Raw genomic sequence first — 16,041 nt, 5'->3', positions numbered from 1 at the left:
TCGCTTAAACACCTATTCATTGCACCACTGTGCCAACATCTGTTCGTGTTCGAGTTCGAAAGAGAGCGCTCGGGCTCGCCGCTCTTAGCGCCGATTGTCAAGTGCCGAAGCCGAAGGTCCGCTCGGCTCTCTGCGTTCGCATCAAGCAAAAGCACTCACGGCGGATGGTTGATGGTTGATTTCGAAGGCAAAGTCAATCTGTTCGGGTTTCTCGTCGTGGAAGGTTCGTTGCGCGCGCGGAAAAACTGAAAAACTCGCTGCGAAATTCGAGCGGAAAAGCGCTAGTAAAGAAGGCGAGTGCATTTCCTCGACCTGAGAACGCCGGTGGCTAAGGTTGCCAATAAGCCAATCGCAATTAAATCTATTTTCGCCGACCTAAGTAGGAGAAATTAAACAAGAGCAATAAAAGAAAAACAAATGTAATCGCTGGCAAATCAATGCTAAAGGAATTGAGTACTATTCGTTGTTATGTCATGGAAAGTGTCTGAATAAGTTAAGAAAATACTTGTGTGAAATTCTGCGACCTTTTAAAACTAGAGAATTGAAACACAAAAAGTGCTAGACACGCGCTCTCTCTCTTCGACCACCAGCACCCACCACCACCACCCACTATCGCCATCCCACGTTTACTACCACGTTTATAGCTCACGCGTGTTTTTGGGGCCTTTTGTTTTGTGCGCTCGTGTCTGTGTGTGCCAGTGTGTGTGCGTGTTAGCCGGCAAGTGCATTTGTGTGAGTGCGATTGTGTGTGTGTTGCCGCGAACAGCTGTTCATCCAGACAGCATGCAGAGGTAAATACGAAAGAAAAAAGTGCTGCAAAATAGAGTAAATCAAATAACCGGCTAAAATAGAAATATATAAGAAGAAATCAAAGGCAAATCAAATTTAGCCCCATCATCCACTGTGTCTGCTGCACACCGAAATCCCGAAAACCCATCTAAAATGGCGGCCAGGAGCATGCGGCTAACGCAGCTTTTGCTATTTACCCTGCTCTGCGGCTTCGCCGGCCTGTCAGCCGCCAAGCACCTGGACCTGGATGGCGTCCACCACCACCAGCACCACCTGCACAGCGCCACCACGCACCACCGACGCCGCCTGCAGCGGGACTCGCGGGCGAAGGACGCCGTTGGAGCAGGGGGATCGAGCCACCAGTGCGAGGCCGTCAAGAGCTACTTCGAATCGATCGACATCAAGTCGAGTGGGACTTACAGCGAAAAAGGTAAAGTTCACGCCATCCGTAGGCTCATAATAGCGAGTATGCACTTGGACATGCGGGCCGGGGAAAATAGGGGAACTACCAATATAGTTTAGGCCCCTTAGGAGCAAGCCCTGTAACTTTAAACTACTTAAAGGGTACCCAGCTCATCAAAGTAGCTAAGTTTCTTAAGGTTGGTTATCTACTCCATCAAATAAGAAACTAGTAAATTGTCATTAGAGAAAATGGTTTTTCAATTTAATTACTTTAGCATTCAGGCCGTTTTAAACCCTTTCATTTGCGTAAAATTCATTGCCTCGATTTCGGACTTGGCCATCAGGCTTCAATACTTCAACCAAGTAAAACGCGCGTCAGCCAAAGTTTTTGCCATCCTGCAGCTGCAGTTTCTCTTATTTCTAGTCCGCATCCACGCCCCAATCCCCGCCAGAAACTAGAAGCATATGCAAATTCATTGAACTGAGTGAAACCCTCGAGCGGGCAGCCACTCGAGGCGAACTATGACCACTCGAACAGCAGCCGGGCGCCGTGTGCAATTAGAAGATTGCGCATTGAGCAACGCCTCGGAAAAGTTTTCGACGTGACGTGGATAAAGTTTTTGGTCGCCGCGGCAGGTTCATTACAGATCTCGGATCTGGCACCTCGCAAATGCAGAGATACATAGATACATAGATAGACAGGCGGCGGCATCATTTGTTATTCTGATTTCTCGACACTGCCATATCAAGTGGCACGCATCTGAGGCCAAACTGTGTGAAGGCTATGGGTGCTGTATTTATATATAGTACCTCAACAGATATCCACACGACACTCGACATATTTTTGTTTATGCATATTTCACGCTCGAAGTCAAAAATAAGACCGAATAACCAAATAATGCGATACAATCCGATAAGATCGGAATATCAGCCGAAAACGAGCAAATGTACCTAGTATATATATGTATCTGTATCGTGTAATTGAGTGAAAAATAATTATTATTGATTAACCGACCTTGACTTGGTATTTACGCGTTTACGCACAATTACATGATACACAGCCGCAAACTCGACTGGAATACAAATGTATCTGGCAGTGATGTTGCAACTTTTCCTTCCAATGCTTACCTGTCTGCAGAGGTTCTCTATTCTGTTCAGTCTGGCTCATTCTGTTCAGTCGTTCCCACACGCAGGTAGTTAACGCCACGAAGAAGTATCTATGAGATACATTGCTGAGCAGCCCGCATTGCCATGGCATCAAAGTGTGAAGAACAGAATAGCCAGACGAGAGTTGGAGTTACAAGTGCAGAGACTTATCCACCTGAATGCCAGAATGCCAGAATGCCAGAATGCCAGAATGCCAGAATGCCCAATTGAGCTGGTCTGGTAGCTGGAAGTTATTAGCGCTGGCTTTGAGGAATTTCAATTTGGCTAATGCCAGGCGGCGTATCTCCGATCAGCACCTACATGTATCTCAGTATCTCTGGTCGTTGCTCCTGCTTGCTTAAGTATGCCGAACCTTGTTTTCGACATTTATTTATTGTTTACATAGTTCCACTTGCGCCTGCCTCCGGCTCCGTGGTATTTATGCCCCGCCAATGTATCTATATCTGTAAATGTATCTGTATCTGTATCCGTACAGTACGTTTCCGTATCTCCATCTATATCTCATTCTGTTTGCTCTGGAGTGTGTTACTTTTACGTTTATGTGCTGTTTGTGATGCTAATCTCATGCCAGTGTCATGCATACGATATGTTCCTTTGGTTTTCCTGCTCGTTTTGCTTTTGCCGTGCAGTTTCAGGTAGAAGGCGCTCGACATAAAACTAAATTTTAATTTAATTGCGCACACCACTCGACTGCTAATTGAGTTGCCTCTGCTTTTGGGCCAAAAAACAGTGATACTCCCTGCCTATTAAAACGAACATAAACATTGGCGCGTTACAAAGACGCACAGGAAGTCGTGGCTGCAGTATCTAATCATATCGCACAGTATCTGTATCTGTTTACCTGCGAGTATCTGAAGTATCTGTATCTATGCCTAAGGCATAGCAGTTCCAATGCCCCCGACCGTGTTACTAAATATTTAAGCAACTCGCAACAGAAATTAGAGCAAGCCATGAGATATGAGCCCATGTATCCGCGTATCTCCTCCGCCAGCAAGTGTTTGTGTGCCGCCTGGCTAGATAAGTGAAAAGTGCAAATAGAGAAGGCAAAGGCAAACGTGACTCGTTTTGAGCGGGGAAAACTGCTTAGCAGACAACTTTTCAAACGGATTCCATTTCCCTGACATCTATGTATGTGGGTACGTACATAGGTATGCATGCCTGCACTTTGGGTGCGTGGGCTTATGCTTTTGCCTTCAAAGGAGCTCATCCTCGAGTACAAATTTTAATTAACTCGAGAGCTGCGCATATGCCCCATACCCATACCCAAATCATTAGTGGTTAGAGGAGGAGCTCCACTTTGCCACTGCCAATTAAAAGTTGAAGCTCCATTCCATATGATGGCAGATGGCATAGAGTAGAGCTCCACTTAAGGCTTAACTGCCAACATAAATGTGCCAAATTTCAACTTAGCGAAATTCATCAAAAAGTATCTAAAGCTGAACCATCAAACCAAACCGAAAACGATCCATAACACTTATGTCGCGACGATCGTAAAGTTCGTCAGCCAAATTCCGATGGCCCAAAACTCGTTTCGTATTTTGTTTTATTCATGAGATACATGTTTTATCCGGAATATCTGGTAGATAATTAAATTTTTATTTCTGTTCCAGTTGCAGTCTAAGCTACCCTTTTACACAATGCCCACCTCCATTCAAGCATAGAACACAACGCTCTCATCTCGAACTTATCGCATCAATTAAGTTCTGAGTTCTTTTCAGTTGAGTTTAATTGCCGACTCTTTCTCCCAATCGATTAAACTCTAAGCCAGAAAAAATTCTTAATTGATTTGGTGCTGGACGCAAAACTAATTACGACTGCGTTTTAAGTATTTTACGAAGGTTTCGTCCAGTTGCTTAATAGCTAGAAATGAGTTTTCCACTCCACTTTCCACCGAATGAAGTGGAAATAGTCGTTGGGTTCGGGCTTAAAAGTTGGCTTAATCGTCATTCAATGCGGCACGTCTTTGTTTAATGCCATAGAAAAGCTGGGACGTGGGAAAAGCACTGGGCTAAGTCTGTAAAATACGTCTGCCATCAATAAATCAAGGCTAAGGATTTAATGATCTCTGCGTTTAGTTTACTTAAAAACTCAATTAAATTATTTTCAAGAAGTTTAAGCATTTCAAAATCTAAACACTTTCAAATGGCAAAGAAACTATAAAGAAGAATGTAACTTCAACTTATAGTAATAGAATAAATATGAAGAAGTTACATTCTATTTTATAGTTTCTTTGTTGCTCATATTTATTTTACTACCTTTGCCAATGCAATCTTTATTAAGGACAACATCCAACATTTATGAGGCATCATAAAATCATTAAATAATGGTATAAAGCTTAACCATAGATAAGATACAATAAGCCCGCTTCCTACACCTTGATACTCAAAAGTTTATCATCAATCCGAGGGAAGCGTTTTATGCTCCTATAAATTGATGCAATCCAAAGGTCTCCATCAGCATTCAAACCCATTGCCGATATTACGAAATGCCCAAAACTATTTTAGATTTTTTATATTTGCGCTAATTAGTTTCAATTAAAATTAACGACGCCCATCGATTTCACACGCATTAGAAAAAGACAAAAAGCAAAAAAACAGACAGCGAAACAGAAAATCTTGCCTTTGTATGTGGCCACTTTCTTAATGTTTGCTTTAAATTTGTGTTTTTACACATCTGACCTCAATACAAAAGGCAATTCGAGAGTGGCTCGATTCGGTTTCCAGTGTTCAGTGTTCAGTTTTCAGTTCAGTGTTCGAGTTCTGTTTAATTTCAGATGGTTGTTTCGAAGGCGGAATGATGTCATTGATTGGCTTTCTGGGTTTGCGTGCGCAGAGTATCTTGTAGTTTTCTGAGATCCATGGATCCAGATGTTGTCGGCTGCTCGAATTCAAATTGGTTAGGCACATATCATCCGGCTAACTCTCATTCATTCTCAGGTGTCTTCATTGAGGGGTACAAAACGATTTCCAGGAACACACCGTTCTGCATAACAAAACATGAGCGGTAGTGACAATTTTGTCCGCGGCTCTGTAAATACATATCTCATTTTCATTCATGCCTCGAGACTCTGAACTTCAGACATGACAAGTTCAGTTCAGTTCAGTTTGGTTCATGTTGGCCTGACTTGGCTTTCTGAACCTGTTTGTTTGGGTTGCGTCCAGCCATCAAGAGGTCGTCTTGCTGTCCGCACATTTTAATTAGAATAAAGCCGAATTGGAAGCAATTAAGTATGTACCAAGCTTGTCCAAAGGAAGTTGTCAACTTGTTGGACTCTTCCGCTCTTACTTGGTGCGATACCCGACTCATTCCTGCTGTCCCCTTGCTGATATTGCTGGAATGCATTTTCCGATAAGACAACCTGTAGGTTGCCGGCGATAAGATAAACTTCGAATGGCAACCGGCAACCAATTAAACATTTAGCACTGTCCCCTTTCTGTGTGTGTGTATGTGTCTGCTGGATGCGCCCTCTTAGGGGCCATAAAATGTGTGAAATTCGTCTGGGCACCAGCACGGACAGGTAGTAGATACATTTGTATCTCACGTTCGTCGGTACCTGGCAGCATCTATTTTTAAGCATACGCCAGGAAATTCGTCAAACAAACAAACAAACGCAAAGAGGTATCGGCAAATGTATCTGTATCTACTTGTGTATCTGCATTTGTTTCTCAGCCTGGGCGATACAATTTTCCACTCCCTTTGACCGATTTGCTCCGGTCAAGTTGGTCGGGACAACTCGTTGCTTATGCAACCATGATGCAGCAGCAGCAGCACGAGCAGTGAAGTCAAAGCCAAATTCGCCGTCGACTTACTCTTACTCACTGGGAACACTTAGCCCCGTCCCGAAAATCCGAAATACTCGTACTCGGATGGGATACTATATGCTCTCGATACCTCTGCTGGATCTCCATCATCGTTTAGAGTTCTTGGCTCATTGTTTGTCCATGTCTTTTGTGCTGCGTAATCGTTGTTTCCAATGAACAGACACACACAAACACTGTGAGGTACAAACGTCGCCGAATTCTTTCGTTTTTGTGTTTTTTTTTTGATTCATGGATGCCAGTGGCGCGTTGTTGTTTTTGATTCTTTACTTTTGGATTGTTATGTTCACGGAAAAGGTAAAGGTTAATGCCTAGTGAAGTGTGCACAGCATCGGCATAGAATGGGGGAACTCGAGTTGAGCCCAAACGCAGATACAGATACAGATACATATAGAAATCTGGATATCTGGATACATAACTAACTAGTTGGCATTTCCGCTCCGAGTGGCGTTACCCCGGCATTTATAATGCGTGTAATCGGATTCGGTTTGTCGGTGGAAAGCATCTCATTCAGTTGCTATCATTTCGTAAACACTTTTGGCACCATTCCTCTTTTCTTTTGGTAATACTTAGTCTTTTCGCACCTTTTTGCTCGAGAGATTTCAATACCCTGGATATGCTTAAGCAAATATGTATCTCTAAGTCGCCTTCTAGTCCCTAACTCGTATTTACATTGCGCCATGTCTGAGACCGCGCATAAATCAATTATTTGCACCTAAAGCCCATAAATCATTTTATGACGAGCTACAGCAAAAGACAAACATTGGACTGGTCAAAAAGGCCAGACATATAGACAGTTAGAGGGGGTGGAACACGAAAAGCCCTCCACTGAGCCAAAAAGGCTAGCAAATTGCCAGAGTTGGTTTTGTTTTCGCAATCTTCGGTGTTTTTCTTCTTTTTTTTTGGTCCTAAGTGGCCTGAAAGCCTGGCTAATATGGCGTTGGCGGTGATGTCTGGTTATCGGAAATCAACAAAGGGCACAATAAAATCATGAAAACACACACATCATATGTGTGAATGATTTCTCAAAATGACCTAAGGCACTTTGATTTTTTTTTTGGTAGAGCTTTTCGCTAAGCCTGGTTTGTTTTGTTTTTCTTGAGTATTTCGATTCGACTCCATTCAATCGCCATCCGACGCGCTCTTTTTATTTTGTGCCCCTATTTGCTCGGCCTTTTTGTCCTGCCTCTTTTTGTTATTGTACATTTATACGGTTTATTGACTTTGGCCTGAGGTTTCTTCGTTCTTGGCTTTTTTTTTTATGCACACTAAGCTTAAGTGTAAACAAGAATGGAAGTAAGTGCAAACAATAACAAAAGTGTTAAATATATTTAGAGGGCGTTGGAGAAGTAAAGATTAAAACAAATCAAAAGAAATATTTTTAGGTTATTTTTATTTTATAACCCGCTTTAAAAATATGTTTTATCAAAGAAGTTTGATTTTTCGAAGCCAAAAATACTCTCTTTAATCCGATACACAATCTTTTTAAGCACCCATAAACGAAGATAAAGTTGTGCAAGAAAAATATTCCATTGCCTGAATTCAGGCATTTGGCAGTTTAGCACGAGGCTCCAAAGTTTAGCACTCCAATTCACACACATCGATGATTGACTAATTCGCAATATCTATTTGTTCTTCTCCATTTGCAGGTGCGTATTTCAAACTAAAACTCAAAGCAAACAGGGAAATGTTATCTACACAAATGTTTGCCTTCGCCGGGCAAACACCAATGTAGAAGATACAGATACATAGATATAGATATATAGGGTAAGTTGGTCGTGTCCAGATAAGGTGCACGAATGCGCAGTCAACTAGACAGCTTGACGATGCGACCCCATGACGAATTAAAATAGAGGAGGTGTTCGAGTGTGGATGAGTTAAATCCAGCCAGGGATCATCAATCATTTAATAACAAATGCGCGATTCAACGCCAACGCGCGTTGGTAACCCACCACTGACTAACTAAAAGCCAAAAATAATCATAAAACAAAGGCGATCCAAAAGCGTTATGAAAAATCCCCCTACGCTTGAGCGCTACAGAAATCCACCAAATGTGAATATAAATGCGAGCTTAACTCCAACAGAACAGTAGGAAAATTTAATAAAAAACCAAAATAAAAAAAAACTTTGGAGAGGGAGGGCTGCTTTGTCTGCAACTCGATGCCACCATTCACTTTTCGTTATTAATATATACATACGTATTCTTGCGTTTAAAATTATGCTAATCCCTTGAAATATGATTATGCCGAGTGACAACAGCGTGACGGGGGCGGAGGGCGTGGCTGGTCTGGCTTCGTCTGGCGGATCGGTTGCATATATGTCGGCAGGTGTGCCCATTAAAACGAGGGTTTTGTGCATAATTTGATTGCCTTTCGCAGCTAATTTCGTTTACTGGGAAACCCGAGTGTCGAGCACTCTCGTCTAATTAAATACATGACGAAAATTTTCATATTAAATCATTTGCGAGCTCTTTTCTGCCAGCGTGGAAGTGAAACTTTTTCAATTAAAGGAGAGTCGACCTTCAAGGCAAACAAATTTCGAAAATGGAATTGCTGGCGAAAAAGTAATTTAATTAGCTTAGTCCAAATAGGAATAAACAAAACGAAACCGATTCACGGAAAAGTCCTTTGCGCCGCAACGTCTCCAAGTGAAAAACGAAAGGGTTGTGCAGACGCGGGTTTTTTTGGCCAAGAAAGTTTCACTTCGGCTGCTTTGGTTTTGGCGGCAGTGCCAGTCGCCAAAGTTGGAGGCGCCAAAAGCAAATGGCAGAGAAATAAAACTAAAAGCTATGCAAATTGGAACTGGAACTCGCGGCAATTCGGCCAAGTGTTGACTTCCGTCATTGGCAAATGAGTTTTGGAAAATTTCAAGGGCATATAAGGAAATATACTTCAGTTTTTAGGTTTAGAATCAGTTCTACAAAATTCTAAACTTGAAAATTGCTTGACCAGTTGATAGGCTTAAACACTATCTCCTGGCTCGAAACGTCATCCGACTACCAATCGCTCGCACCTTTCTTTCATTAACTCAACAACACACTTCTGGGCTGTAATTTTATCAAAATTTCAGTTGACCATGTCCGGCACTTGGTTCAAATGGACTGCTCTTCCCGGGCGGCCCAGAACCGTCGTCCTAAAAACTAATGGAAGGATTCTACGGCTTTTGGACGATGCCGTGGTTCGATTTCGCCAGCCGTTTTTCGAATCTTGGCGGCGTCGCAGGCGCTTTGAAGACCACGAAAAGAGAGATGTCCCAGTACGACAGCAGGTTCCAAGAATACGGCACAATCGCTTTCCAGCGACTAAGGAAAATCCTAGTCACCAAAAGCCCGAAGTTCTGCCTAGAAAGGGTGAAGTGCTTGTTCCCATTCGCATTCAGCCACCACGGAATTCAATGGGTTTCCCAGTAAGAAGATTCTTTAGCAGCTCCTCTAATGATGGAGGTTCTGGCGAACCACCGGAAAATCGTGAAGGAAAGCTTATTAAGTTTACAGTGGGCTCTCGTATAGAAAAACCGAAGACGGGCAAGATTGAAGTATCCAAAAAAGGACCTTTGGGTTTTGAAACAACTAAGCTACCAGATCAAGAGTCGCAGTCCGATTGCTTATCAGGATTATCTAAAAAGACTTCAGACAAGGATACAAATTCAGACACCAGTACCACAAAGGCTTCTTATCAATCGGGAATATACGGGAATGAAGATGATATGCCCAGATCCTACTCAGAATACATCAGCGTAACAGGTGTAGAGCAGTGGGAACCCAAAACTCCTTCATGTGTTCATTCCCAGCAACCCGAAATATGCCAAAGTGCTAGTAACCCACCAACGGGAGGGAAACCACCCACCAAACCTCCAACTGGACCTAGTACCCCGTCAGGACCCAGCAATCCTTCAAGACCACCGTTTAGAAAGAATAATCCATTTAGCGGAACGGGAACCCAACCGCCTAAGAAACCAACTTTGGGAAGTAAACCTCCTGGTAAAGATCCATTAAGAAGTACTTCCACTCCAAAACCACCAACGAAATCCAGTAAGCCTCCTAGTAAACCACCAGCAGGAACAGAGAAAAAGTCAGCCAGTAAACCACCGACTTTAAGTAAGCCTCCTGGTAAATCTCCACCCTCGGGACCCTCGGCACCAACAGGAGGTCAAGGTCAGAAGGGTGGAGCTGGAGGTAAGTCTGCAGGTGGACCGCGGGTCATAACCCTCATGCCTGGCGATGGCATCGGACCGGAGATCTCGATGGCAGTCATAAAGATCCTCGAGGCCGCAAAAGCACCACTGATCTTCGAGCCCGTAGACGTGACCCCAGTGATGAATAGCCTGGGTCAGACATCGGTGCCCGAGCAGGTCATCGAGAGTATGAACCGAACGAAAGTTGGTCTCAAGGGTCCACTGATGACGCCCGTGGGCACTGGCTTCCGCTCCCTGAATCTAACCCTGCGCCAGCTGTTCAACCTATACGCCAACATCCGCCCGTGCCGATCTCTGCCAGGCGTGGAAACCGTTTACGGCGATGTGGACATTGTGACCATTCGCGAGAACACCGAGGGTGAGTACTCGGGCATCGAGCACACCCTGGTCAACGGAGTGGTGCAGAGCATCAAGCTGATCACACGGAATGCCTCGCTCCGTGTGGCCGAGTACACCTTCCAGTACGCCCTGGCTATGAAGCGGAAAAAGGTTACGGCCGTGGCCGAATCCGCTGTGATGAGGATGTCGGATGGTCTATTCCTGCAGTGCGTCCGGGAAATGGCAGCCAAGTATAAGAGCAAAATGGACCAGGCGGGCATCAAATACGAGGAGTCAACCATGACCACCGTCTGCCTGAATATCGTCCAGGATCCCAAGCGATACGACATGCTGGTGCTGCCCAATCTGTACGGGGATATCATCTCGGACACCTGCGCCGGATTGATTGGTGGATTGGGTCTGACGCCGTCGGGTAATGTGGGCACGAATGGCGCCATTTTTGAGTCGGTTCACGGAACTGCTCCGGATATTGCTGGCAAGGATCTGGCCAACCCGACTGCTCTGCTGCTCTCCTCCATTATGATGCTGCACTACATTGGATTGCATGAGCATGGGGACAAAATAGAGAAGGCAGTGCTGAAGACCATCAGGGATGATAATGTCCGCACTATGGATCTGGGCGGCAAGGCCAAGTGCTCCGAGTTCACCGAAGCCCTGATAAAGAACCTCAAGTGATCGAGTTAACTGCTGATAACTGCAATTCTCTTTTAACCATTAACTGAATGTAAAACTTAATTAAAGTTCATGCGGTCCTTGTAAGCTCTTCATGTTACATTCTATTGAACTCAGATTGGGCATAATGCTTCGCAGTTTTTACATAGATAATTGTTTCTTATTTCAAATGATTAATTTTAGTCTTCTGACTTTTGGAAATTCAATAAAGGAGTCTTCCTTTCGTGTCAAATGACTTTGTCACAGCATCCATACCCAACATGAGTTATCTGATGGCTCTGATCACACTAATTTTGCAAAAGGCTATGAAGTAACCAAACATCAGAGGAAACCGCCTGCACTTGGACGAGGAGTCAAAAGCCAAAGCAGACTGAATCAGCAGAGACCACAATGCCACTCCACCTCCACCTCCAATCCCAGTCCCAATACCCCTTCCGACTGTCCTGGAAACTGCTGAAACTGCCCCACCCCGACGAATTCCCAGCCAGCCAGTCTAACCAGTGCCAAAGTCAAAGTCGGACTGCCAGAAAGCCAGAGAGCCAGAGAGCCAGTCCCAGAGTCAGAGTCAGTCAGTCTCTGGGCCCGATGCAAGTCATCAACCGCAGCACATGGTCGGTAACTGGTAAGTTGGAACGGGGAACTGGGAACTCTGGTTCCAGCCCACTCCACTGTCCCCTGGCCAAGTTACGTTGCATTTTTACATGCATGTTCTGTTTAGCCCGAGTCCCAGCACAAACTAAAACTCAAACTCAAACTGCGACTGGGAGTCGAGTCGATTCTCGGTGAGCTGCGTTTAAAAGAACCGAACCCGCTCCTAAACAAACCGAAACTACTAGCCAACAGCAGCAGGCAAACAAGTAGAAGGTCTAATTTGGGGGCAACGACTTGGAGATACCCTGCTTTGTGTGCATTGTTATATGCGGCAGACTTAAAGGTGCTTTAATGAGACTCCATGTGATTTCTCTTCAAAGTTGCTGGTTAAAGGTTCAAGGGTTAGGAGAACTTCTTAGACTTGTAGGTGCCTACATAGGTTGTCTACTTCAGGGATTTCTTTGTTTGTATCTTTCCTAATTTGTATCTTTTCCATTAAAGCGTTCTTACCTTAAGATATGTATGAAGTTACAAACATGTCTTAAGATAGTAATACCAATTGTAACTGTGGACTAATATACCCCTTCTGTGAGCCAGAAACACTGGGTACCAGCGGAAAGAACAACACGTAAGGGCACTCCTTGGTTCGAGGTTCAGTGGAGCGTGCAAGAAAAAAGAGCAGGAAGAAAATGCCACAGAATCGGCCAAAGAGCCATATAAAAATTAAAAAGAAACCAAAGGAAAAAATTTAATTTTGTGTGCAAGAGCGGGACAAAGCAATGGTGTGTGTGTGTGTATGGTTGTGTGTGTGTGTGAGTGCATTTCAAAGAATTTTGATAAACAACAAAACCGTCGGAGGGAAAGAGACAGGGAGCTGGAGGACCCCAGCAGAAGCGAAAGATAAACTCTGTTTTGTGTATGTGAAACAAAAGTTGAGCATTTTTCAACGCACAGTAACCGGTTTTCGGTTCCATTTTCCCCTGTGCTCCACCCCCCCAAAAAAGAACCAAAAACTTCTGAAGCTGACACCATGAGCGTGGTCAGGAAGCGGAAAAGGGGGTGGCCTCGCAAGAGGAGCAAAAGGAGGGGGCGCGCCAGTAAACTGGATGCGGCCTAGTTGTCGCTGTCTTCCATTCATAAGCGGCCCTGCGCTCAACTGCAGTGTAGCCCAATTTCAATTGGCCAAAACACGCAAAGGCCAAGTTCTGCTGACTTTTTGTTTTCCAGCGAATTCTGGCCCAGTTGCGAAATGCGAATAGACAACGGGCAGCTGGAAAGAAAAACACTGGGCGCCATAATTGCCATGCACCATGCATCATGCCACTGCCACTGCCACTGCCACTTCGCTCATTAGAATGCTAATTTGTAAATGCAATCCGTCAGTTTCCCTGGAGCTGTGAACATTTGTGCCCTCGTAATTGCCCCCGGTGATTTTGATTTCCCTGGAAATGCCGCAATCCGAGTCCCACGAATGATGGCCAGCGAACTATATGCATATACATAAACGTTTAGTGCCGGCCCAGTCAATGTAAACAGATTTCAATGGAGGCAGTGGAAACACAAATGAGATCACTTCTCCCTACAAATAGAGCGCTAATTGCACGGACATACCGAGCTGGGAATTCTGGGAATAACTAAAGTATAGCAATTTAATCGCAAAGATATGAGCAGTGTTTTATCTAAGAATATTTACTTTGCCATCTTACCAGGTAATTAGCGAGTCACATCGCTAGATAAGCAAAATAATTTATATTTTTAGCATATGCCATGCGCATATTGATTACGAAAATAATCAGCAAATTAGTTAGGTTACCAGGTCCAAGGCTTCGGTATTTATAGTTATCTGACTTTTTTCCATCTATACTGTATATATTTCAAAGTGAATTCCTTTCCATTCGGCTTACTTTTCCATTAGCCGATAAGTTCACTCAGTTGGCTCAGCTTGAGAAGGGGTTTAGTTTGATGGCTTGTGGAGTTAACCCCAACTTGAAAACTGATTTCCCATGTTCATACACACATTTTCACGCCCAACCCATCGCCATCGCGACCCACCAGTGTTTTACCCCTCATGACATGGGTTCCGAGCACTCTTACAAAGATTTACGACCGCTGTCAATAGAGCTTTGCATAACACAAACTTCCACTCGGCAGCAGAAACAAAACAGCGTTGGCTACTAAAAAAAAGAAAGTGTTTTCGAATTTAAATCTATTTGTCACTTGCAAAACTTTGGCTACCTTTTTTTCGTACAACCGGACCACCGGACTCTGGCACAAAAAAGGTAATGCAAAGTGGCAGTTACAAATTTGCTGAAATCAAATGCGGCATGAACAACAACGAGGTGGTGCAGAAATGGAAGACCCGATATATTCGTTCCATTTAAATGAGTGGGATTGCCCACACTTAGGTGTTCGTTTGTCCCAACTGCCAAGTCTGAATTGTCTTGGCCAAATCGCCACCCTTGTAACATTTTCCCCAATGCCCTTTTCAATCCCCGAATCCCAGAGAGGCTAAACACTCCATTGCAGAGACAAGTGGGGATGGCTGTTAGAAAGGGGTAGGCGCTTAAGTACCCTGTACGCCACTCCTTCTTAGGTAAGCCATTAAATTAATTAAGAGTAATATTTATAGACCCTTTCAACCTCAGAGAATAAAATTGCAGTTGCAATATATAATTTATTATTTAATCAATCTATCCCCACATTTAATAGAATCCAATACAACCTCTGAAGAGCAAATACACTGGGTGCGCCATTCTCCATCTAGATGGAACAATAAGAAACAGAGGAACAAAAATGATTTGCATTTATTTATCTTGCTGGCTCTTCATCGTCCTGCTTCTGTGTTTGAATTTGTTATTATTCTCGCACTCCGGAGGTCTCCGAGTTGGGATTACTTGGGTTTGGTTGGGGTACTAACTCCGTATTGTTGTGTCCGCTCCTTCCACCTCATCAACCCGATTCCAACTCCATTTGGAGCCATTCGGCGCCCTGCTCCACCCAGGCACTTCTATGCGGCGATGATAAAAATAATCCCATTTATTGTTTAATGCTTAATAAATAAAGCAATTTTTATTTATTTGCCAGCAGTTTGTTGCCGTTTGCGTTTGAGTTTGCGTTTCAGTTGTTTCTTTACCATTCCGCATCGTGCAATTGCGTTCTGCGTTCTGCGTTCGGTGTGCTTGTGTTTTATTGATTTCTGTGCCTCGAAGATGGTTGTGGTTGTTGTTAACGCCGGCAAAATACCATCAATTGTTTATTGTTTTGATAATGCGTTTGGTTGTACTTTATTCTTATTTGTACTTGTGTCGAGGGTTTTGCGTGCAATTGTGGTAGACATCGATAAGACCTTCGTGTCGACGTAACAATTGCCAACAAAACTATAGTTAATTGGGATCAAATTGAATGTGGTTTGCTGCCTGAGTTTGCTGGGATCCCCATTAATTGAAATATTTGGGAGCAATAGAGTCCCATTAGAGAGTGGCTTCATTCAAACTGGTGGCAATAACAAAATAGCTTCAATCAAAGACCTTTAAGTGTGAGCTTTGAATAAACTTGAATGCCAGTTATTGCGCTCATAAATATCAAAAATCTATAGCTATTCTTAGAGCTGAAACTAGTTTTTCAATTTATTTATAACAAAGATTGATAATAATCTTTGCATGGCGCCTCAGCTTTGTCTTTCAAAAATATTATTTTTATTCAACTCTATGTTACGAAACTTAAAGCTTTTGAGGTTAAAAAGATCAAGTTATAAGATATTTATTTTGTTAAATGAATAGCAGCAACGTGTATATCCGTTTTGTTAATCTTACCTTAACCTTTTGCTTAGTTTAGCTAAACAAAGCATTAATTTACGCTTATTGTTTACCATGGTCACACTATTCGAGCTCCTTTGCTTCGTGCTACCTTTTGGCCCCACTGCGCTGTTCCCACCATATCCTTGACTCAATCAGTGATTTAGTTCGACTTGACTTAACTTTAATTTGCTGTAACCTAAGCCCCAGATTAAGATAGAGCTCTGCATCCAATACTCCACTCCTGGCAGCCAATTGGCCTGCTCCAGGATAAT

The 16,041-nt window shown here is 43.5% G+C and overlaps 2 protein-coding genes across 3 annotated transcripts in view; both read left to right on the top strand.

Annotated features, from left to right (window-relative positions):
- Positions 1 to 200: 200 nt before the first annotated feature.
- The window catches only part of LOC120447764 (division abnormally delayed protein), a 64,194-nt gene continuing 48,353 nt past the window's right edge, over positions 201 to 16,041 (top strand). For both annotated transcript variants that reach the window (XM_039629310.2, XM_039629309.2), the window contains exon 1: positions 201 to 1,219. In XM_039629310.2, the coding sequence (XP_039485244.1) occupies positions 943 to 1,219 (277 nt within the window). In that variant the 5' untranslated portion in view covers positions 201 to 942. The remainder of the gene's footprint in view (positions 1,220 to 16,041) is intronic.
- LOC120447762 (probable isocitrate dehydrogenase [NAD] subunit alpha, mitochondrial) lies at positions 9,124 to 11,468 on the top strand. Its single transcript, XM_039629307.2, has one exon. The coding sequence runs from the start codon at positions 9,252 to 9,254 to the stop codon at positions 11,382 to 11,384; it is 2,133 nt and encodes a 710-aa protein (XP_039485241.1). The 5' UTR covers positions 9,124 to 9,251; the 3' UTR covers positions 11,385 to 11,468.

This window comes from Drosophila santomea, chromosome 3L (assembly GCF_016746245.2).
Source record: "Drosophila santomea strain STO CAGO 1482 chromosome 3L, Prin_Dsan_1.1, whole genome shotgun sequence".
In the NCBI taxonomy this organism is placed as follows: domain Eukaryota; kingdom Metazoa; phylum Arthropoda; class Insecta; order Diptera; family Drosophilidae; genus Drosophila; species Drosophila santomea.
Note: the sequence above shows the minus strand (reverse complement) of the source record. Positions and strands in the feature narration are given on the sequence as shown.